This window comes from Urocitellus parryii, chromosome X (assembly GCF_045843805.1).
Source record: "Urocitellus parryii isolate mUroPar1 chromosome X, mUroPar1.hap1, whole genome shotgun sequence".
Classification (NCBI taxonomy): Eukaryota; Metazoa; Chordata; class Mammalia; order Rodentia; family Sciuridae; genus Urocitellus; species Urocitellus parryii.
Genome location: NC_135547.1, coordinates 72,701,884 through 72,727,631, shown reverse-complemented (window position 1 = coordinate 72,727,631; position 25,748 = coordinate 72,701,884). Strand labels below are relative to the sequence as shown.

At 38.1% G+C, this 25,748-nt stretch overlaps 1 protein-coding gene across 1 annotated transcript in view; it reads right to left on the bottom strand.

The window, feature by feature from the left end:
• The window catches only part of Ar (androgen receptor), a 172,126-nt gene that overhangs the window by 61,429 nt on the left and 84,949 nt on the right, over positions 1–25,748 (bottom strand). Inside the window, exon 2 of the mRNA XM_026399979.2 lies at positions 15,470–15,621. Within this exon, the coding sequence (XP_026255764.1) occupies positions 15,470–15,621 (152 nt within the window). The remainder of the gene's footprint in view (positions 1–15,469; positions 15,622–25,748) is intronic.

Below are 25,748 nucleotides of genomic sequence, written 5' to 3'. Positions count from 1 at the left end.
CACACAAATGACACTTCAATTTACAGAGTAATTTCATGAGTGTTATCACTTTTCATTTTTTCAGTGACTACATTATTTCCATTTACAAATGAAGAAACTGAGGCTTAAGACCAGAATTTAATAGGTGGATTTCCTGACTCTGTGTCACCTTTCATTCTAACATATTCTAACTTCTTATTTTTTCCCATATGGAATTTAGAGTTTTGTAACAGATCTTTCAGTGTCTACTGAATGAATAAAACCTGAGGGTCTGGAAGTCACATTCATCAAATTATGACAGTTATGTCAACCAATTGCTGAATATAGTCATCTGCCTCCCTCCAGTTCCCTAGATTTTCCCTGCTATTCCCCAGATCTGCCTGTTACACAGCAGGGATAGGCAGTCTCTATTCCATATAGGTAGTCACAATCCTGTCTGATGACTGGTGTGAACTAACTTGTGTGTGCCTAGTCTGTCTTGCTGCCTCAATTCTCCTGTCCCTGCTGGTTTTCTAATAAGCATGGTATTTTCATGTCCAAAGAAGCTGACCTGGATGAGAATGTCCCCTCAGGCCTGGATCCCTACAAGTTTACCTCAAGCCAGCTATTGTTACACAGAATGGGTACATCTCTTTCTGGTTTAACGTGATGTCACTGCTTCTGTTGGCCTTAGTAGTCAAATGACTACAATTTAAAACGGGTAAAACCTGCTTGTCCTTTCTCCTGTTCTTTCATTTTACCAAGTGCTCAATGCTCTCATTTGATTCGTGGGTCCTCGGAGCTTACAAATTTGATGCTTTATCTATACTTTACTATTCTAGATAAGTGTCTTCTGCTCAGACACTGTCCTAAACAAAATAGGGGACTCTCCCTTTCAAAACAAGAAACAGGTCTCCCATTCTTCCAGAGTTCTACTAAGAGACATACTAACAATCTAATTCCCAGTATCATTTCCTACAGATGGCTGAATGTGTCCCAGGAGTCAAAGCATTCCAAAACAATTTCACATATCATGGAAGTTTCAGAAATCATGACAGATCATGGGTACAAAGATACTTTCAAATAGAAGGGCCTTTCATAAATCCATGAGTCAAAACATAAGAACCCCTACTTCCTACCCTTGCTTTTATTTTTATTTATACATTTATTTTTGTTGTTTGACACACGTGACCTGGTATCTCCACTGGTAGAAATGGGATCCTCAGGGCTGGGGTTATGGCTCAGAGGTAGAGCACTTGCCTATCATGTGTGAGGCACTGAGTTTGATTCTCGGCACCACATATGAATAAATGAATAAAATAAACGTCCATCAATAATTTAAAACAAATTTTTTAAAAAAGAAATGGGATCCTCAGAAAAATTTAAAAAGAAAAAAATAACATTAATATAACCTAAAAACATGTCAATAATCTAAGTCTCCAACAAGAGGCCTGAACTTTGGCTCTAAATTATGCTCACATAAGGGCCAGACCTAAAGGAAATTAATATAGTTTTAATCAGTTGTGTTATGATGGGGGAACTTTCAAAAAAGTCGTTAACAGAAAAATGTAAACCTCCAGACAGGTGGTATAATTTAAGATTGAAAATGAAACACACCAAGCACAATGCACTACAGAATACATTTTCAATGCATTTCAAATAACCTCATAGTTTCAGCAAAATGAACCATCCACTAAGGAGCTCAGACCAGCAGAAGGAAATGATTAGTAAGTGCATTACTGAAAGATAAAGCAGGAAGTGGTAAGAGCCACAAGAGAGACACCCTTGAGGTACTGTGAAAGTAGAGGAGAGGGTGGGGTGCCTTTTGATAGGGTATCAAAATGGGGGAGGAGGAGGAATTTGAGTAGGGCCTAGGAGAAAGGTAGGACTTACGGATATGGAGATGTGGAAAAAGACACTTGAGGCAGAAGAGATAGACTCAATAAAGGAAAACAAGGGGAAAGTATGGATAAACATTGGGATAAAAAAATACTTTTAACTATCTTGTAGTATAGTCCTCTGTAGTGTTCTGGTAAACCTGGGAGGAATAGGGATAGAATAAATTTTAAAAAAAACAGGGGCTGGGAATGTGGCTCAGTCTGGCATGCGTGCGGCCCGGGTTCGATCCTCAGCACCACATACCAACAAAGATGTTGTGTCCACCGAGAACTAAAAAAAATAAATAAATATTTTAAAAAATTCTCTTTCTCTCTCTCTCTCTCTCTCTCTCTCTCTCTCTCTCTCTCTCTCTCCTCTCTCACTCTCTCTTAAAAAAAAAACAGCTATTAATTGAATTAAAATATGGAAAACTGTTTCTTTTTTTGGGGGGGTGATGTAAATCATTTAGTTGCTCTATAATTCTCAATGACATTGTTTCTTTTGGGCTTTGGTTTAAGCCCATCAGCTGCTGCATAATCTCTCTCCCATTTTGAACTTATTTCTCATATGACTTATCACATCTATATACTGCACTAAAGTTTGAGATCATTGAAAGGACTGCGTCTCATTCATCACTGAGTTCTTAGCATCAAGCAGAAGGCCTGGAATATACCTGCTTTACTGTGCTCTGTCTGTCGTCTCCACTGTACTGAGATCATGCTTTGCTCACCTCTTCCTCCCTAGCACTCAGCATGAGGCTTGATGTATAACAGATGCATGAAGCTTGTTAAAATGAGGTGAGTTGGGTGCCTTTCAGTTCTGTTAGTCCTCTATGCCTCACTTTTCTATTTGTAAAAATGTTAGTAAGAGTATTACTACATAATAGGGTTATGAGAATTAAGTAAGAACTTAGTATAGTACATAAGCCATAACAAATGTTCAAAAACATTGGGTGCTCTAATTATTATCATCATGTTGCTTATTGTTGCGAAGGCTTCAAGACCTACGGATGGGGACAGGCCCTTCAAACTATGCCAGCCTTGGTCAAGGTTATCTCTGGGCCTGGGGAAGGGGGTCTATGCCTGTCAGCTTTTCCTTTCCATGTCTCATTAACACTGTCTCTGCTGCACTTAGGTACTTTGTGCAGTGCTAAATCTGCAGCTGATCTTGGAAGGCATGCCTCCCTGACTGGAAGCTCTCTGAGGACATGGCTGGCTCATAGTCATCTCTGAGCTCACACAGGACTTGATACAATACATGCTTGTTTAAAGATGTATAAGCGAAAGCCGCTTGCTTCCACTCCTTCTTCTGTGCTATTGGACTATGAGAATACAAATGCTTACAGTCTAATGTTTACTCTAGCTAGGGCCCCAGGCCCATGAAGCTTTCTGCTGTCTGCCTTGCCATTGCTCTAGTCCACCTTCCTTAGATTTTGGTACTGGGAATAAATTCATCTGCAAGGCTGCAAAATCATCCATGTGTTAAAATAATTACTATCAAATTATCCAGGAGAAAAAGCAACAGGTAAATTATTTAATTCACATTAGCATTGCTACTGTGGCATCACTGTTTAATTCCATGGGAAAGAGAATCAGTGATTTCTTATTCTTGCTTGAGAAGGCACTGTCAACAGTATTGGTTCATTTTATTTTCAAAGTTCTGGCACTATGCTAGGAATTTCAAGTTGTCTTACCTCGAGTTATTCATATAATGTCTCTAGAAATGATGGTCTATATGGCTATTTTAGTGGTGACAGATTTAAGACTCAAAGGGGTGATCTCTCACAAGGCTGGGCAGAGGCAGGGAGCCACAGTTCTCAGTCAGCCACATGATCACAAGAGTAAACAACAGATACTCTACAGTACTGTGTTGTTAAGCTGTGGTGTTCTGTAAGTTAGGTGTAGTAAATGCATTTTCAATTTATGATGGTTTAATCTGGGTATAACACCATCATTAGTCAAGGAACATCAATATAGAAATCAAGATCAAGTTTTTCACCCCTACACCACGGGACTCCTGGTAAGAGAGCAAACAAGCCCTTAAACAGCTCTGCTGGGCTCTTTAAGCAAGTGAGAAATCATTCCACAGCTCCACACTCCTATCTTATGTTACCTACTTCGGTCTCTTCTCCTCAGAAACCATAATCTATACCTATGCTTGCTAGCAGGTTCTTGTCAAGTTATAAAAGAGACAAAGGAAACTCTTTCATATGAGCTACAGAGGAGCATCTGGGGAGTCAAAGAGGCAACACACAAGTGATGTGGCAGAAGAGGCCATGTGGGAGAGCAGGAAGTCAGAGGCTCTTTGTCCTCAGTAACACAAAGGACCCACCCTGCTTGTATTCTGAAGTCGTTGCAGAGCTAAGTGACCTCAAGCACTGGATACCAGCTCATTGATGGGCCCTCAGGGCCCTTGGGAGGGTGCTGACTCCCTATCCTCTTATGGAGTTTTGGAAAACATCCGAAGGCAATTCAGGTAGGAACCAGAGATAAGCAGTATGTTCTAGCTGGTTTTGGTTAGCTATTGATTTTTAAAAGCATAAAAATTGGAGAATGGGTGGAGATGGAGGATCTACGGGAAACAGAATTGATTCCAGTCTATCACTAGAGTTCTGTTTTAAACACAGCAAAGTCATAGGCCATACCAAGGTATCACCCTGTTTTCGAGAGAAATGACCCCCAAAGACAAACAAAACAGTGTCACTACAACCAAGCTACATTCCTCCAAGAGGTCCAATGTACTAGGAATGTAGGAGATAGAACTCTAGATAAAAGATAATCTGGCTTGGTTTAAAAAAAAAATACTCATCCGGCTTCAGGAAAAGAAGCCTTAAAACTTATTTACACAGGTGCTGGCTCAGGTTTCTATTGAATCTGGCCTCAGCATACTTTAAGACACACCTCTGGCTGGACAAGGGAAACCAATGGCTGAAGATCATGGAGGATAATTTATCACCTTTGTTAAGTTTTCTTCTGGCCTGTACCTTGAGACTTCAATTTGCTGGGCCAGACCTATCTTGTTGGAGTCAAAGGTACACAGAGAGCTCTGACACCTTCAAGTCGGAATCCTGGAATTCAGGAGAGACAATGAACATTTGCTGTCTGTCTGGGGAATGTTACTCACTATGTCCTGAGAGGCAAAGAAGAAAGAGGAAGAGACTGACTTTTTCTCTATTCCTGTACAAGTGTTTTGGCCTTTCTGGTCACTAATTAAATAGCACTGAAGACAAGTACTTGGCTAGGAATCTTACCCTAATCCATGGCCTCCTTTACTCAGGAGACTTCCATAGATACCATCACCTAACTTTGCGTACTATCTACTCAGGGAACCCCCTAATAGAATGTGTGTCAATGACTAAGAATTCACTCAAAGAGAAGGAGAAAAAATTTATTGTATCTCAGTACTGTGTTGCATATTATTTAGTTCTTACAATAGCTCTGTGGGCTATTATCTTTACAGAGGCACAGAGGAGTTAAGTGATTTTCTCAAGGTCACATATCTATTTAGTCATGGAGCTAAGGATTGATCTCAGCTCTGCCTGTTTCCCAGGAATCTTGCATACCAAGTAAACCACTGAAAACATCTGGGATATTTATAAAAATTCACTGACTTAATATTTTAAAATATCATTAAATATTTAGATTGTTATGACTTTGTTAAAATATTTGAGATCATTTAGTGAAACCATTTTATTTGTCAGATGTCAATTTTCCCTTGCAAAGGAGAAACAAGTCATGCCTAAGGCCACATGTGATTTGGTGGCAGAGCCAGAGCCCCATCTGGTGCTCTTGCACTACATCATATTCTACTACCTGGAGAGAATCCTGCTTTCAAAAAGAATAGAGACTAAATTAGGGCAGTTATGGATATCTCAGCAAGGAGATGGAGCCAGGTACAAAAGGCCAATTGAAGAATTCACCAGAGTTACATCCAGACTATACACAGTGTACCCCAAACAAGATTCTTGCTTTCATGCTAGCCTGTCCTTTTCTCAGTCCTTTTTCTCTTCCCAAAGTTCTCTTCATACCTTTTTATACCTGTAAAAGTCTTATACATCCTTAAAGATATAGATCAATCCTTAATTCAATTATGATACCTTTCCAAACTTTCCAAGTAGATATATTGTACTCTTTCATTCAGTCTGCTCAGGAAAATTTGTACCTACTTGTAGTGCATCACTGATCCCACTCTGTTATATTGATAAACATTTGTCACATTTGCTTCACAATCAGTAGTTGAATGAATTTAGGCAAGTCATTTAATTCTTCTGTGTGTCTCAATCCCTTCATTTGTAAATTGTGGGGTAATAACAATAATACCTACATTGTAGCATTGTTGTGTGGACTGAGTAAATGTCCATTCAGCAACCAATGTATACTAAGTGCTCAATAAATTAATTTTGTTGCTACCTTCTACCTCTTATACCAATGCCTGGCATAGGTTCAGTGTACACAATAAGCACTGATTATTGAATAAATGTATCCTATGTGGGAAAGGAACTAGTCATCAGTAGCCATGTTGAATATAACTATAGTCATGAAACTCCATTGTAAGTCTAGAATGTCTTTATATAAATTTAGGTCAGAGTTCTGTAGTCATATCTAGGATACATAACATCTCAGAATCATAAGAAAACTATGAAATCTTCCCCTAAAATTCTTCATACATGCATATACATTCAATAGATTGTGTAAGAATCCTCATACCAAGCAATGCCTTACAGAGACCTTGCAGTATACATTGCTATTATCACTTGTTCTTTTGCTAATTGGGAAGACATACAGTTACAGAGGATGATCTCACATCATGGTGGAAGCAGAGAGGATTAATAGGAACTGAGCACCTTGCAGGAGTCAGGGGGTATGCTAAATGCTTACTCTGCTGCCTCACGTAATTCTTAGTTTCAAAATAGTAAGCTCCATGGCTCTGATGGTTGGCTGTGAGACCTCAGACAAAAAATATTAGTGACACCAGATTCAATTTCTGCTGTTTACATATTAAACAAACCTGGGAATATCACTTCCTCTCTCTGGGCTTTTGTCTCCTCATCCATGAAATGGCTTGGTTGGATTTTTAGATTTTCAATTTCCTTGCCTTCAAGATTTAACAGGTTAGCATTGAAAGATTCTGTGATTCTGAGGACAACATATCTTTTAAGAATTTCCATTTAAAAAACTTGTGATTGAATCAACTGTCCTGAAAGTAAATGAGCTTGTTTTTGAACTGTAGGAGTGTGCTTGTCTAACTTAAGGAACTGTCCACAGTCTCTAGGGTACAGATTCAGATACCACAATGAAGTCAAGGTCCATCCTCACAATAAGGCATCCCGAGAGAGGAAGGAAGAACAGAATGTTAAACCCCTGATAGAGAAAAATAACAATCTGTGATTTCTAAGCCCTGTCCTAAAAGACAGCATTCTTTTTTTTTAAGAGAGAGAGAGAGAGAGAGAGAGAGAGAGAGAGAGAGAGAGAGAGAATTTTTAATATTTATCTTTAGTTCTCGGCGGACACAACATCTTTGTTGGTATGTGGTGCTGAGGATCGAACCCGGGCCGCACGCATGCCAGGCATAGCGCGCTACCACTTGAGCCACATCCCCAGCCCCAGCATTCTTTGTTTTCAGACATAAAAGAGGAGAAAATGGATTTCTCTTGTTCCTGGCCCCATGTAAGACATACTGCAGCATGCTCTACTGAGAAGGCTCAGAGGAAAGGCCAAGGAGCCATGCATGTACCATTTATATCCATACATCCTGTCTCTGAACTTTCTTCCCTTAGCTTGGTAATATGAAGCAAAACTTCTTATGAGCACAAGTATTAAATTGTGCTTCTTCTTCTCTGGTTGTGTGATGAGAGTGTTATCCATCTGACGACTATGAGTTGTTAGAAGGGGGATGGCTCACATGTCCCTGGCCTGAGTTAATGGAGAGAGTAGCTGGTAAACTACCAGCTGTTTAAAGTTTTTATCACCTACTTAAAAGGATAAACTCCCTTTGATGTCAGTGCTCTTTAGTGCATCCTTAGTTTCTCACCGTGATATGTACATCTGAATTTTCTTCCTTTATATCTTGACTCTCTTGGTCTTTTTCATTGTTGCCTTGCTTATTTGCATAGGCATAATATTTCCTTTCTACTTTGTGTTAGTATATTTATATATTTGAGGGGAGTCTGTATTAAAACAGAGTAAATGCTGCCTTTGGCTTCAGAAGATCTAAGTTCAAATTGCAGCTATACTACTTAGTGCCTACATGTTGATCAACTAGAAATTCTAAGTTTGTACCTATGGAAGACCAAGAAAATGACTTGTCCTTCTGTCCCAGGTGAAAGGAAAATTCAAATGAATAGTAAATGTGTTGGCCTTTCAGCTATTGAAGCTCTTTTCAGATAGCCAGGGTTAAAATCACCAGACTACAATCTCTTCAAAGAGGATCTTTAGTTGAGTATGTGAACTCAATACCTTGTATGTAGTAAACACTTGTGAAATGTTTACTGACTGAATGCATGAGTAAATTTACTACCAGATTTACTATTCATGTGATGTGCACTGTTCACATAGGCACTAGCATAGCCAGGAGGTATAGTGATTCTACTAGGGTGTCTCAGGAGTCACTACACAGAATGGAAGCAAAGGGACTGAGAACTCTAATTCTTGTTCTCTTTATAGCAAGTTATTCACTTCCCAGTCCCAGTTCTTTCTTCAACAGGTTTACTTACCAAGTTCATCTGCCTCCTTAGAAGCTAACAACAGTTATGTAACTGTGAAGTGGGCAGGGTACAGAGCATGGACACCTGAACAACAAGTTCCAAAAATATGCATGCATGGCTATTATATTTAAGGGATTATTTTTACAATGATGATTTCTTGTAGAGCTCAAGTACCTTGAGGGACAGTATGTTTCCTGGTGTGGGACTAAAGCCCAAAGAAGTAATACATAATTCTTACCTCTGAAGAGAAAGTACATCTACTACTTACCCTTGCAAATAAAAGCCAACTGCACAAATGAACTACCCAGAGTTTGACAGTCACCAAGGGATTATTGTGAAGAATTGAAGAAGCTTCAGGTTTTACTGTATGTACAGCCCCCCCCCCCAAAAAAAAAATGATAAGGGACTGGGAAACCAGTAAGACATGATGGAAGGAGGTAAGAGACTTAAGAGATCTTGCAAATGACAAAGGTCATGTAAACATTAAAGAGATTTATATAATGATACAAGTGCTATGGCAACTTCTGGTTAATCACCATTTAATAAAATGCACATGCTATAAATAAGCAGGCATAGGACACTATAGAGCATCAATGGCAATTTCTTGGCATGACTCCGAATTTGGGCACTGACAGAGATTTGGCTGGGTATCAACTGCAGTGAGTTACAGTGCTGAATTATTTATTCTGCAAGTCTGGGATCTCATATTATTATAAGGAAGGCCAGAGTTAAGCCAGAAAATGTGTGAGTACAGAGAACCATAGGGTAATATGTGACAGAGCCACAATTCAGATGGCCACATGGGCTCTACTTTCTATGAAACAGATATTTTTTTTTCATATCATTTGGTAGCGGATAGTCCCCAAAGCCATTCTTCCTTACCATGTGGAGTATAAGTGGCATCCAGCAAAACTCATTCATATATTTTTCATTTAACAGAAAAAGTATCACACAAAAGTTTAGAAAATGTGTCAAATGTTTTCAGTTTATCCTCTGGATATTTCAAGGGGAAGTCATGTACTAGCTCATCAAAAAGTATCTATATTCTAGCATTCCCAGATTCATTTTCTCCTGTTTATTAAAAAAACTCAGAACCACCGGGCACAGTGGTGCACATCTATAATTCCAGTGGCTCAGGAGGCTGAGGTAGGAGGATTGCAAGTTCAAAGCCAGCTTCAGCAAAAGCAAGATGCTAAGCAACTCAGTGAGACCCTGTCTCTTAATAAAATACAAAATAGGGCTGGGGATGTGGCTCAGTGGTTGTGCCCCTGAGTTCAACCTTGGTAGCCCCCTTCCACCCCAAAGAAAGCTCAAGACCAAGAAGCTTCATTGAACTAGGCATTCTGGGAAGCATTTTCAAAATTAGATAACCTAGAAAGTTACTAAAATATTAGGAGACTGGAAAGAGAAAAATTATTATGCAGATTTACAACTATGTTCAGTGTTGGTCAACACACTGTAGCCCAAAAGCCAAATCCAGTAATACCACCTGTTTTTGTGAGTTGTAAGAACTGTGATTAAGTTTTACAGTTTTAATGGTTGATGAAAGTAAAAAAAAATATTATTTCATAACGTAAAAATTAAATGAAATTCTAATTTCAGTGCCCATAAAGTTTTATTGGAGCCCAGTTATTAGTTTGTGTATTGTCTATTGCTGAGTTCACATTACAAAATCAGAGCTGACTAGTTGAGAGGAGGGAGACCATGTGACCTGCAAAGCCTAAAATATTTACTACCTGGCCCTTTACAGAAAGTTTATCAACCTCTGATCTAAAGTCTGGCAGTGACTTTTTAAGAAAATGAGAAACAGAAAGATGAGAGGAGCTTTGTGAAAAGATTTCTAAGACTCACAAAGTCAAGACCAGTCAACTTCTTGGCCAAAGATACCTGATAAAGTCTATTGAAGCTATAAGCAGATCCTCCTGGCAGAGTTAATTTGCCCCTGGGAAATGTTACTGAAAAAGTCAGGGAGTGAAGAGGAAACTAACATTCACCAAAAACTCTCTGCAACACTCCAAAAAAGAGGTAACATTCAATTCCATATGAGTTGAGGTGGGAAAGAGTGGATTTAAAGGACAGAAAGAGTTCAATATGGGTTCACTTACATTTCTTCCCTCACAAAAACCTGGGGCATGAGAGAGAATCAAAGCCATACTTATATAAAATCTGCCAAGGAAACTAAATTGGGACCTATTGTAAACATCAGTGAGGATGGTGTAATTCTTTGAGCTCAGAATGTAAACTACAGTTTCAATTTTATGATGTGTACCAAACAGCGCTCCATGTGTACAAAACAAATGGATGTACAATCTCTAATGTTTTACTAGAAAATGTCTGAAAAATAGTAAATTCTTGAGCACATAATGCACATGATGAATTAATTAGCCCTCTTTGAAACATGATGAGGGGGAGATGGGGATTCATATCCTGATTTTCCAGATGAGAAAATGGAAAAGAAAGGAAGTTACCCAGCCATGGTCACAAGGGAGAATCTCAGAGTCCTGGGTTTTAACCCTACTGTGCATAGTGCACTTGCTCTCTAGCTGGCTCTGGCACCATCTTTGTTTTTTTTTTTTTTTTTTTTTTGATTTGAACATATTTTTCATATATTTTTCTTTTTTTAATTTTTTTTATTTTTTTATTTTTTATTGGTCGTTCATAACATTACATAGTTCTTAATACATCATATTACACGGTTTGATTCAAGTGGATTATGAACTCCCGCTTTTACCCCGTATACAGATTGCTGTATCACATCAGTTTCCCTTCCATTGATTGATATATTGCCTTTCTAGTGTCTGATGTATTCTGCTGTCTGTCCTATTCTCTACTATTCCCCCTCCCCTCCCCTCCCCTCCCCTTTTCTCTCTCTACCCCTTCTACTGTAAATCATTTCTTCCATTTGTATTAACTTGTCTTACCCCTCCTTTCCTCTTATATGACATTTTGTATAACCCTGAGGATCGCCTTCCATTTCCATGCAATTTCCCTTCTCACTCCCTTTCCCTCCCACCTCTCATCCCTGTTAGGATCTGAGGATTACCTCCTATTGGGAAGGCAAAACCAAAAGTGTACACAGGTATAAATGCATGATAGCTGTAATAAAGGTGAGATATTTGTACAACTTTCACAAAAAGTCTAAGCCAAAAGGACATTATAAAAAATCTAGTCCAACCCCCTCCCCTTATACTACAAAAGGAAAACTGATGTTGAAAGGAGGGAATTTATTATTCAACGTTACACAACCAAATCTCTGTAAGTTGCTCTATATGGGTATTACCTTCGTTTGTTTGACCTCCTAGGTTTGTAGATAGTATCCTACATGCCTTCCCCTTCATTTCTAATTCCCCTACTCACACCACAAACCTGCTTTTTTACTCATGCTTTTTACTAACCCACAGCCTATCCCCCAAACAACTCCCATACCCCTCCACATTCAAGGGAAACTTACTAAAGATTTTAGTGATTTTACCCTTATGGCCTAATACCATTATTTCTTCTTTCAAAAATATGCAAATTATTCCCTGCCTCATTCATATTCCCTGGTATTACTAACAATGAAAAAATGTGGGACTCTTCCCCCTCTACTTCCCTGATGGTGGTGGTGGGGAGAACCTGGCCAGATTACCTTAGATTTTGTGCAGAGCTCTTCACCAGTGACAGCATTAAAGCTTCATGCTTTATGAACCACCAAATCTAGAAATGCATTTCTGTCTGACACACCAGGCTTTTAACTCTTGTACCTGTGCCCAGTCCAGAGATTTCTGAAAACTATGAATAAAGTGATAATCAACACTCGGAATACTCAGTATGAGTTAGCTGAGAGCAACAAACAAATGAGGAAGAGAAAGATTTGTGTTCCTACTCTCTCAAAACAGGTAGAATTCTAAGTATAAGCAACGCAAATGCAGAACCACCTTCAGAAAGGCTATTTGGGCAATAAAGATGCATTGTAAAAATGGAAAGAAAACAAATCAATAAATGTTCTCCTTAGGTAATAAGACAGCCCCCTGCCTTCAAATAAGGATAATGACAGCAGTAAACTCAAGCCTTCTAACTTTATAGCTGCTGGGAGGAGAAAGAAAACACCAAAACACCAATTATTTATTTATTTTTGAGGGTTTTTTTTCCTGTGTGTGTGTGTGTGTGTGTGTGTGTGTGTGTGTGGTGAGGGGAATGTGGGGGATTGGGTATTGCTGATTAAAACTCAGGGGCATACTACCACTGAGCTAACATCCCCAGCCCTTTTTGAGACAAGGGCTCATTCCATTGCCCAGGCTGGCCTTAAACTTGCAATCCTCCTGTCTCAGATTCCCAAGTTGTAGGAATTACAGATGTGTCACCACATCTGTGTGTGTTATTTTTAAACCCCCTTCTCCTGTCCCTCAAAGGCCTCAAAACTGGAATCTGGGGTCCATTTTTCAAAGTAACCAATAGGCTCAAAAGGCTTGCTGTCTGTCTATGGCTTTTCAAGTGATTTTGATCCCATGAGCTCACAGATGGTCAATTTCTTAAAGACAATATTACCGAGTTTCCCTAACTTAAGTGATTCTAGGGTCTGCAGCATTTTGAGATCTTATAGGATTTCTAAGTACTCTGAAAGTTGGGTTATTCCTTCCATCCACTACCTCATCACTTCTCTTCACTGTTTTAAATAGCCCAGGATCTGCATCATAGCAGAGCATCTCCCATGTACACACCCCCACCAAATGCCCTTCTGCCCATCTCCTTCTTTCAGCCCTAAGTTCTTCATGAATCTCCCATGTGGGAAATATAATGTGACAGCAATATCTACCCTTCACAATATGGTTGATCACTTTCCCCATTTTTTGAAAACAACAATTTAATAATCCAGATTTGTAAAACCCACATTAGTTTAATCTAATCTATTTTATTACTGAATTTGTTTATTTGCATGTTTACTTGAACTCATTTTCTATCATATCAAAATCTGATATGACTACTAACTACTGTGGTGCCGAACTTGCTGAAATACTAGACAGCATCTCTGGGCCATTCACTGCCCCAGATACAGTGCCTTTGAGATGACAGGGTATGGGGAAGTGTCAGAGTATTACTGGTAAAGCTGGGGTAATCTAAAGTCCCTGAACCTTCTCCTTGCTTCCTTTGCTGACAATAATCTTTCATAAGTACTGTTAAGAAGGGAAGGCAGTTCTCTCAGGTCTTTTGAAATTGCCTGTATGTAGCATGGGCCCTGAACTTTGTATTAGCCCAGCATGAACAGTTGCAGGGGTATAGTTGGAATATAAAGCATGTTTTTAGTAAAATAAAATGTTAATTGCCTCCTTATGTCTTTGGGCATTGGAAGAAAATGATGAAACTACCATCATCATTTATGATTGGTTATCAAAAATGAGGCAAGGTAAAGGGTACCTATTTTTTAACTTTGTTTTCTCTCTTTCTATGTGTGTGTGTGTGTGTGTGTGTGTGTGTGTGTGTGTGTGTGTTTGTGTGTGTGTGTGTGTCTGTCTGTCTGTCTGTCTGTATGTATGTATGTCTCTCTTTCTCTTTGGCAGTATCAGGGATTGAAGCCAAGGGCACTTTATCACTGAGCCATGTCCTTAGGCCTTTTTATTTTATGAGACAGGGTCTCAGTTGCTGAGGATTTTGCTAAGTTACTGAGGCTCTCCTTGAACTTGGAATATTTTTGCCTTAGTCTCCCAAGTTGCTGCGATTAACAGCAATATGCACCCTTGCCATATTGTATGTGCCACCATGCCAGACTTCTACTTTTCCTCTTGAACCCAAGAACTCTCCAGTACTTCTGCTGCCCTCTGATGGATATCAGCACATTCCTGGTGAAAGGTGTGAACTACATACCTCTCTTAAGACTGTCCTCAGGATTTATAGCCCTTACATGAGGAAAGGCTCTCTGTCTTGGTTGTGACTTAGAACTCTGACTCTTCCAGACCAGGAAGAGAAAAAGGCCTTGGGAGGAAGTAGCTGCTTTTTGGAAAGTGGGGCAGGCGAGCACACTGGTGTTTAACAATCAGATCTGGCCACATAGCAGAGAATCTTTGTGTGGGGCTGGTGTACAGTGTCCCTTTGAGAAGGAAGCCCTTAGTACAAGGAGGGGAGTGAAGTTGACAAATAGAGGCTTAAGCCCCAGGTGGTTAGGACAGTCACTAGAATATATAACAGGTCTGAAAATGGCAATTCATCCTTATAGGATATAGGAGGAGCACCTCTGGGTGCTGAGCAGACATGAGTTGTTTCAAGTGAAATAGGATTAAGCAACCAGGATTTCAGCCTACTTAGATAGATATAAAATACTACTTAGCTTGAGATTCTGGACCAATGAGGAGGCCCTGAGGTCATTCCTCTAGTGAGGACAATAAAAGCCCTTTTTCACTCCGGGTTCTTACCTACTCAGGAGCTATTAATGCAAAGAGAGATCCCAAGGAGGCAGCAGCAGGAGGGAGCAGGTGCAGAGACTGATGGCCTGCTGAACAGCGAGAACACTTCCTTTCTGGGGCTGAGGCCAGGAAGTCTTTTGCCGAGGAACAGTCTTATATTCACCACTGAGAACAGGCTGGGGACTCAGTTGGGGTTTCTCCACTTCTAACCTCTCTAATAAGGACAATTTTTTCCCTCACTAGGCAGCAGAGTGGAAAACAAGCAGGAAGGAAATTACATTTTTCAAATCATTAATTTTTCTTTTATTCCTAGGACCCACTGAACACCAAGCACCAGCTGGGACCACCTTCATTGCCTGTATTGCCTATACAACCAAGGGAGCCAAAGCCTGGAGACCAGCAAGTATGAAAATCTGCTTCTTTGCGCTTCTGAGTTTTATAAGACAACTCTGCCAATGACCCTATCACCAACATGAATCCTGGGCCCTGGAATGTGTCACTCTGAGAGGAAAAGGAGAAAGGGAAATAGAAGTGAGTGTGCATAAGGCTTTACCTTCAGCAGCTCTTTTGAAGAAGACCTTGCAGCTGCCACATGTGAGAGCCCCATAGTGACAGCCAGAAGCTTCATCCCCACAGATCAGGCATGTCTTCTGAGGTGGAAAGTAATAGTCGATGGGCAAAACGTGGTCCCTGGCATTCTCCAAACTAGAAAGACACACAAATCACAAAGCAAAACATGTCAGTGGGTAGCAGACACAGGAGGGCAGAATCCTAAAGTCTTAAGGAATAAACTGTATGCATAAACTACTATTATTCATTGCTCAAATTAGTTACTGTGAAGCTGAATTTTCCTGGGATTTCTTCTAAGGATGGTGTTTGTAGGGTTTCCTCAGGTGTAGACAGACCATTTGGATCCTGCTATGGGATTTAGGAAAGTTCTCTGGGATCAACCAATCTCGTAGGAAATGTCTATATGAGTCAAGAATGTAGGAAGGAAACCTGAGGTTAAGTTATCTAATTTAAGTGGGTGGTCAGGCAACATTTTCGGAGTAATTAAACAGTATCCTATAGCTTTATCTCATCTGAAACAAGATCTATAGCCAAACTACACCAAATATCAAAACAATTTGTTGTGTTCTCCTTTAGCTCTCTAACCCTGGAATCTCATCCATAAAATGGGGATAATATCACCCATTCTACTGAGTTGCTACTATGAGTGGCAATATAAGTCAGACAATGGATAATCAGACAATGGTCCTTGGGATGAATACACAGGTGAAGGATCACAGTTAGTATTATCAAGCTAGTCTTCAATGGTCTTTTCTTCCATTCCTTCACTTCCCTTAAAAGTCTCTCCAGATCATATTCCCCTGCCCCATTCTACAAAATTAAGTAGCAGAATCTCTAGGTAGGCCTGAAGCTTTTGTTGAGAAATGATACACAGTGATGCTGGACATTGTTTTGGTTGTTATCAAAACATTTGGCCATTACAAAATTCATAGGTTCCTTGAATAATGATGGAACTTCAGAAGTCACCTAGTTGACTGCCTAACCATAAGAATATTTGTGCCTGAATTCTTCTAGGTGGAAGTGAAAGAGAAGGGCAAGAAAGCCAATCCAAAACCCTCATGGAATGGTAATTCTTAATCTCCCATTGTAATTAATTCTAGTTTGAACAAATAGAACATGGTTATTCATTACCAAAGGTCAATTTAGGTCTTTCCTACGTTCCATGCTTAAGCATAAGTAAAACTCAGTGACCACCTGTGGTTAATCTGCTTCAGATAGATGACAACTGCCCAACTCTCAACCACAGGAATATAACTCCTATATTTTACGAGTAATTCTTCCTTAGTGAGGAAAATAAGACTTAATGGGAGCCTGTTTGGTGAGTTGGGTCATTTCAACACTCCACAACTTGTCAAGACAAGCATACTTTCTCATTAGTATATTCATTGTAAAGATGAAAAAAAGTTAAGACATGGAAAGGACAGCTCAGAATGGTTTGACTCCAAATCCAACAGTTTTCTTCACCCTATCATCTTCCCACTACTTGTTTTTACTTCCTATTAATGGCTTGTTTTTTATCATGCTTAACACATGCATCGGAATCCAAAAATGCATCAATATTTATCTTCCACTCAACCCCCCGTGTAGGCAGGGCAAGAGCCAAGAAAGTTTTCACTTAGGCTACACTTTACAATTACTGAATCTCCAAGATAAATATCAGCCTTTATTCAAATCCTAGGTACAAGAAAAAGCACTTGAAATATTCTATAAACAGGTAGACAATCTACTCTCCTTGCAAACCTTCCCTGTCCTTCCCTAAGTAAAATGCTATCAAGAGTCTAACCACTAAATCAAGACTAGCAAGGCCATGCATTTCACAAGAATGGAACTTACTTCTGACCTACAATTCAGACAAATGCAAAGAATGTCTTTCTTTGGGCTAAAGCACCATTTCCATGGGTAAAATATGTGTTTCCATCCTCAGTCCTGAAACAAGGAGAAGCCAAAGTTTTACACAAGATTCTACCTCCTCTCTTCACCTTTTTGACTTTTATAAGTAACACAAACAGTTCAAATAAAATCAGAGGAATCTGTATTTAAGCACTCTACATGACAGATCATTTCATAATTATCTCATTTAATTTTCCCAACAGCCCTTCCAGGTAGCTCTGTATCATTGCTATATTGCAGAAGAGGAAACTGGTGCTCAGAACAATTAAATAAATTTGCCCAAGATCACAGGTCTATAAACTGCAATGCCAGAATTCCATCCTCGGTAAGTATGACTCCAAAATGTAGATTCTTAATCACTGGAAAACCACGTTATGGAGATTGAAGTTTGAGATTAGGTAAATTGGTTCAATTCAACATGTGGCACTACCCCTATGGATGAGGTACAAAATTAGGTTCTAGGGATACTGGTGATCAAGATATTTTCACTCTCTAGCAGAGAAGAAAAACAAGGAGCAAAGAACAGTAAGATATAGTAAATGATATACAGTTCAGTTTTCTGCAGATGTGAAAGCACCTCAAAGGCAGGATTATTTTTTTCAATAGCATAAAAGTATATAAGGGTAGCTGGGTGTAGTGGTGAACACCTATTATACCAATAGGTTGGGAGGCTGAGGCAGGATGATCCTGGGTTCAAAGCCAGCCTTAGCAACATCAAGGTGCTAACCAACTCAGTGAGATCTTGTCTCTACATAAAATACAAAAATATGGCTGGGAATATGGCTTTGTGATTGAGTGTCCCTGAGTTCAATCCCTGGTACATCTCCACACCAAAAAAGTATGTAGGTGTAACTGAGATGAAGATGATGACAATATTATTATGTGGTCACAGAATAAATATCAAAATGGCAACAAAATGGAAACCTGCAGAAAGTAAATAAGAAGTCCTCTTGTAAGGGCCTTTAAGAAACAGAAATGGGGAATTGTTCAATGGATGGTTAGTAATGTAAGGTTAGTTAGTTCTAGAGGTCTTTTGATCAAGTTGTGCCTAGTTAACAATATAACATTGTGCACTTAAATATTATTATGAGGGTAGACCTTATGTTAGTTAGTTGTTATTATCATTAAAAATTATAATAATACAAATTTTCATCTATAGTGAAATTTTAAATATTGTTATTATATACAATAATCTAATCAAATTTATAGTCAATGAAAGACTAAGTTAATTAATCAACATTTTATTCAATATGAGTTTAATAAAGCATGCATTGCACAAAAGAGCCTGTAAAAACAGAAGAGAATTCATGAAAAGGATTTTAGAATCTGGGCTTTTACTAACTATATCTCCCTTTGCCTAGAGGCCTGAGATAACTCCTGGTCTCACCAGACAAATTTTCAACTCTCTCTCTCTTTCAAAATATTTTGAACAGCACTCCCACTGACCCTGGCTTAGTGCGGACAAAGGGCACACTGCAGTTTTGACTCCTGGGCTAACCTTTGGGAGTTGGAAATGAAAATTCCAGCTGCAGCCCTTCTCCCAAGTTTACATCCTAGAAAAACTCATACACATGTGTACCAGGAAGCACATGCAAGAATGCTCATAGCAGTTTTGTTTATAAAAGCTGAACTGGTAAATGTATGCTGATGGGAGAAAAGATAAATACATTATGGGACACTCATTTAATAAAATACAATTCAGCAATGATAAGGAACTGGATAAAGTTTTATATAGATGAACCCCACATACTAATGTTTTATAACAGACCTAACTCACAATAGCACACATATAATTCTATCATCTAAACTTCTAAAAGCAGCCAAAGCAAATGATGTGTTATTTAGAAATATATATGTGAAAAAAGCATCAAAAAAAGGGAATAATAAACATGGAATATAAAATAATGATTAGCTGTGAGGGGAGGCTGGAGGAGATGATCCAAAGAAAGAGAATATGAGTGGATTTATGTATTTATTTAAAAAATATTATTAATTTCCTACTGTATACCAGGCACCATTCTAAGTCCTGGGGAATACAGCAGTGAACAAAACAAAAATCCATGCCCTCAAAGGGCTTATATTCTAGTAGTATTGATGCAATGCTGCTGTTAAAATTGCTGTTCTGTTAATCAGTGCTCATGAGCATTCATTTCATTGCTACACCGTTTAACTTATATGTTACATGCATTGTTTTTTGTGACTATAACAGCACATAATACAAGAAAAAAATACTCTGGAAGTTGTAATTATCTTTTTCTCTAAGGTCTTAATTTCAACCACAGCAACAGAGATTTGCTTTGAGAACAAGTGCAGAATCTGCATGTAGTACTGTGTTTCCTCCCATTTCCCCAGGGTTACCCGCTTACTTATTATCCAGAGACAGGGCATCTGGGTTCACAGGCATGAAGCACAAGCACTGCCACATTGAACTGATGGTTTCTGATCCAGAACACCACTTGGTATTCTTCAAATTTGCACAACTAATTAAGTAAAAGTGTATTGCTAGAAGCTGTCAAGCTCAACTAGGGGAAGTTGGGTTTAGGTTAACCTCAAGCACTCAGCTGAGTTCTCTGGTTTCCCTTTCCCTCCTTCTCCTCATCCTTTCCCCCCCCCATCCTTTCCCTGCCCACTCTTTCTCCCAAGGAGGACACAGAGATACTCTGAGAAGTGTGACTCATTTGAGTGAGCTCTCCAGTGAGTATAGAACCATGATGAAATACAAAATCACAAACCAATTTTCCTTGTCCAGTAGAGGAATGTCAACTCAGCAGGACTTTGAAATCAGACAGATCTAGGCTGAAATCCTAATTCCACCACTGATGTTAGGGCAAAATCAATAAAGCATCTCTGAGCTCCACAATCTTCATCTGGAGAGTTGGGAATATTTTCAGTTCTGAATAGTTTGTGAGATTTACATTAACATATATAAAGGACTTTCCTCTATGACTGCCTCATGGTGGGTGCATTGTAAGTACTGATTGCCTTTACATTTTGCAATTAAAAAAAAAGATGTCTAATATCCTAAAAAAATAAAAAAAAGAGAGAATTCTTCTTGGCTACACATATATTTTAGAGAAAGGTAGATATCTGGGGAGAGAGAAAGGGAGATTGATTTTCATCACCCCAAAAAGGAGCCCTATGGCAGTTAGCAGCCATTCCCCATTAACCCTTCTTCCTAGATACATGCAACATTGGTTTCCTTTCTGTCTTTAAAGAATTTCCTTTTCTGGACATTTGATGTAAATAAAATCATAGAGTATGTGATCTTTTGTGACTTGCTTCTTTCACTTAGCATAATGTTTTCAAGATTCATCCACAGTATAATATGTATCATTACTTCATTTCTTGTTAGATAATATTCCATTACATGGATATATTACATTTGGGTTTTCCATTGATCATGTGGCAGACATTTTGGTTTCTTCTGCTCTGGTTATTATGAACAATGAACATTTGTGTGGACATGTTTTCATTTCTTTTGAGAATATATTTTGGAATAGATCTGCCAGGTCAAACAGTAACATTTTAAGAATATTTCAGGTTTTCCAAATGTTTGCCAGCAATTTATAAGAATTCCAATTTCTCTACATACAAGCCAAGCCTTGTTACTTTTTTTCTGCCTTCTTTATTATAGCTAAACTAATGTGTGTGAAATGGTATCTCAGTTTGGTCTCCAACTGCATTTCCCTAATGACTAATGGTGTTGCACATTTTTTCATTTGCATAACTTCTTTGTAGAAATTTCTAGTCAAATCTTTGCCCATTTTAAAAACAGATTATTTGTTTTTGTTATTGAGTTGTAGGAGTTATTTATATATTCTGGATTCAATACCCTTATTAGTGATATAATTTGCAAATACATTCATTCTATTTACTGCATTTTCACTCTTTTGTTGGTATCATTTGCAACAAAATCATTATCAAATGTAATGAAATTCAAATTATTGAATGTTTTGTTGCCTGGGTTTTTGGTGTTATATTCAAGAAACCATTGCCAAGAAACCAAAGGTCATGTGCATTTTGCACAGATGTTCATCCATCATGTTAAGAAAGTTCATTCCTATGCTTAATTTTTAAGTGTTTTAATGATGAATTCTCAATGGATTTTTGCCAATTTTTTTCTTTTATCTACTGAAGCAATTGATCATACTGCTGTTGTTCTTTATTTTTACTATGGTATATTATATTACCTAGTTTTCAGATATTAAACCAAGCTTGAATTTCTGAGATAAATCCCCCCCTTGATCTTTGCTTATAATTCTTTTTATTTGTTAGTGGATTGTTTCGCTAATATTTTGTTGAGTTTTTTTTTAATTACCTAAATTCAAAAGTGATATTGGCATGTAGTTTTCTATTTGTATGATATCTTTGGGTTTGGTATGAGGGTAATAATGACCTCACAGAATAAGTGGGGAGTGTTCTTTTTTTAAATTTATATATAACAGAAGAATGCATTATAATTCTTATTACACATATAGAGCACAATTTTTCATAACTCTGGTTGTATACACAGTATATTCATACTAATTCATGTCTTCATACATGTACTTATATCTCCAGCCTGTGGGGAGTGTTCTTGCCTCTACTGTTCTTGGTGAAAATCTGTGCTAAACCCTATCTAAACATTTGATACAGTTTGCTGGCAAAGGCATCTGTATCTGGACTTTTTTGTGTGATTTTTAAAATTAGTAATTCACTCTATTTATCAGAGGACTATTCAGATTTTCTCATTTTTCATGCATCAGTTTATGTAGTTTGGGTCTTTCTGAGTATCTTTCCACTTCATGCACATTACCTATATTTTGTAATAAGTTGTTCATAGTACTCTCTTTTAATACTTTCCAAACATTTTTCTAAAGTAGATAATGAAGTCTCCATTTTCAATGCTCAGTTTAGTAATTTGGATCTTCTCTCTTACCAGTCAATCTTACTAGAGGTTTGTTAATTTTGCTGATCTTTACAAAAAACCAATATTTTATTTCATTTACTTTATTTTTATACTGTTTGTTTCATTTATTTCCATTCTAATTGCCATTAATCTTTCCTTGGCCTGCTTTCTTTGTTTTTAGTTTGCTATTCTTTTCCTACTTTTCTAAGATGGAAGTTTAGGTTATTGATTTGAGATCCTCTGTCTTTGCTAATACAGGCATTTACAACTATAAATTTCCCTTTAAGCACTGCTTTAGCTTAGCTGCATCCCATGCATTTTCATTTTCATTCATCTCTGTATTTTCTCATCTCCCTTGTGTTTGCTTCTTTGACCCAGTGTTTTTTTAGGACTGTGATCTTTAATTCCATTCACACATTTGTGAATTTCTCAAATTGCTTCCATTACAGATTTCTAATTATTCTCATTATAATGAGAGAACTTGAAACTTTTTTTTTCTTGACTAAATTATTCTCATATTCTTGCAAGCCTTTGTTTCCTTGCCAGAGTTCTGGAAGAGTTGATTTTTACAAATTTAGATAGTGTTTTCCTTGCTTTTAGGAAAGGGCACATATATTGAAGTCCTCTCTCCATCATTCTGGAAGTCTCATCTTCCAAGTCAGGTTTATTTTATGTGATGCAAAAATCATATGCGCGCACACACACCACACACACACAAAAGAATAATAAAGGAAGAAAAGTCACTTACCTCTTTATTTATTCATTCATCCATTAATTCCTTCATTCAGTAATCTGTATGTTATAAGGTAGAACTTTGCTAAAGGATGGATATGTAAATATGAGAAATACAGAGCCTCATCCTCAAGGAGCTCTCATTAGCTCATTTAAGGCTAAAGCAAGTGCATAAATAGTTAATGCAAGTGTGGCAACAGAAATGCTATAAAAGTCCAAGTTGGTAATTACTATTGGAAGAGAAAATCTGTTTTGCCTGTGGGTATTAGAGGGTAATGTCCACCATGTCCTAAGCCTCATTACTGACCAAGCTAGACATTTTACATGTTTATCAAATATTTAGTCTGGAATCTACTTAGAGATCAGATGGTAGAATCTATGAGTCTCATGTATACTAAAGCCTCAAACCTGACATGCAGGGTCCCCTTTGTATAACATACTACCATGAATAGAAATATTACTTGTCACTATGCATCAGCCATAGAGTTACTGGCGATTTCCATTTTCCTGAATTTTACATCACTGACAAACATGCCAAGACAGCTGGAGGGGTGGTAGCAAGACTGTTTTTATCAGAGTGTCCCACCAACATGAAAAATCTGTCATTTTCTCCTGGTATCACTATTAGAAATGAAGCTGAACAGATGAATCCTTATTATAGTCATGTCCTTGCACTTCCCAAGCCACATCTGCTAACTTCTCTGAGCCAATTTTTTTTTTCCAATAGCTTCCTAGCCATCATAGCCAATCAGCCATGGAAGAATTAGCCAGATTGTTTTCTGCAGTGTCATCAGATCTTAGGGCTGTGAATTGTTTCCACATTTTCTGTTTCCGGAATCCATTGTCAGGGAAACAGGAAATGAAAAAAAAAAACTGATTCGAATTACATGTTAAATCTTACTAGACCAATATTTTCCTCACATCCTCCATTTGAACATTTGATATGAAAGACACCATTTACTTGAGGGCTTACTATGTGCTAGACACTGGGGAAGGCCTTAATACCAATAATTATTATTGCAGGTACATAGTGTATTTCCATTTTACAAATGAAAAAGCCAGAGATGCCATGTCACTTAACAGTTTCTTTAATATCACATAACTATTAAGTAGCAGAGCCAGGATTTAAATGCATACCTGGCTAACCATAAAGACCATGCTCTCTTCACCAAGATACATAGCACTCTCCATTATTGACTGTCAGAGATGTATGGCCCTTATAGACCATCTATCCAGTGCTTTTTCAATGGTGACTGCACATTAAACTCAAAAGCAAGTTTGCATAAAATAACAATGTTTCTCCCCACATTCCCTACTATGATTTAATCAAACTTCCTTGGGGGTCCAGGCATATACTTTTCCAAAAATTTCTCTAAATGATTTAATGTTCTGTAAGAAATGAAGCTCACTGACTTAGTCCAATGTCTTTATTGTTCAGGGCAAATTTTCAGGCACAGAAAGGGATTCGGAGAAACAGTTATTTAGAAGCAGAGCTGACACTAGAAGTCAGGTGTTATGATTCCTATGTCAGAGTTCTGTTGCAGAATAACATTTCTACTGTCATTTTGCACAATAATTTCTCCCAAGGCCTAAAATCAGAAACAGACAACCTGTGTTAATCTATATAACCATTTTCAAACAATTACTCAGCTATACTCCACAATCCTTTTAAAAGATAGTGAAAGCATTAAACAGTAAAGCAGCTATCAAAATAGGTCTCATCCATTATAGGATTACCATCTTGCCAGAAGAGATCAACAAATATTTTTGAGCACTCTACTATCTGTCAGCCACTGTGAGAGACACTTGGAATATATTACGGGCTCACAAATACAAATATCCTTTTCCCCTATCTTAAGTCTGGTTTGAAGAGATTTACTGTCATTCAGAGAACGTATTCCAGATTTTCACAGTTGAGGCAAATGAAACACATTTTCTAGAAAGTTAAAGCATAACAAGAAGGAAAAGAAAAGGCATATGGCACAAAGAACTGAGTTCTAATTCCAGTACTACTGATAACTAGTCATGTTAACATAATCTCCCTGCTCATCAGTTTCCTTAACTATAAAATGAGGGGAATAACTTTCCAGACTCAAAAGGGTTTTATAAAAAGAGCATTGAATAATATGGGAAAAGGACTAGTACACTCAAAATAAATGATAACTTCTCCCTGTTTTCCTTATTCCACTCTTCTTCTCTTTGAAATTATGAATCTAGAGCATTGAACTCAGAGCCCAGTGAGTTCTGAAATCATGCTGTCTCCTATTGCCTCTTCTGTCAAATATTACCGGTTAAAGCAGCAGCTACCACAATTTCCTTACCTAAAATTTACAACACACACACAAACACACACACACACACAAAACTCTCTATCATTAAAGTTCTTTTGTGAGTTTGTCTGAGACAGAAAAACACAGATGATGTAGCTGAAGAAATGTGAAAAATGTTCAGCCAAGTGTCTGAGGACTTCAGAAACCCAAAGAAGGAAGATAGCACGATGTGAGCAGACACAACTTGGGTAGCAATGAAATGCTGATGACATTCCAAGTTCAGTCTACAATTAGGCAGTCAAGATTAGACATTTCATGTTGGCTCAGAAAACATACAGGACCTAGAAAAACAGCCCACTTTAAATACCCACATTGTTGGAGATACCAATAACAGAGCTTACCTTGACCTGTTAAAACCTATGTACAGTGAGACCCAGCCTAATGACAAACAATGCCAGGGATTAACTAGACATTTGAAAACA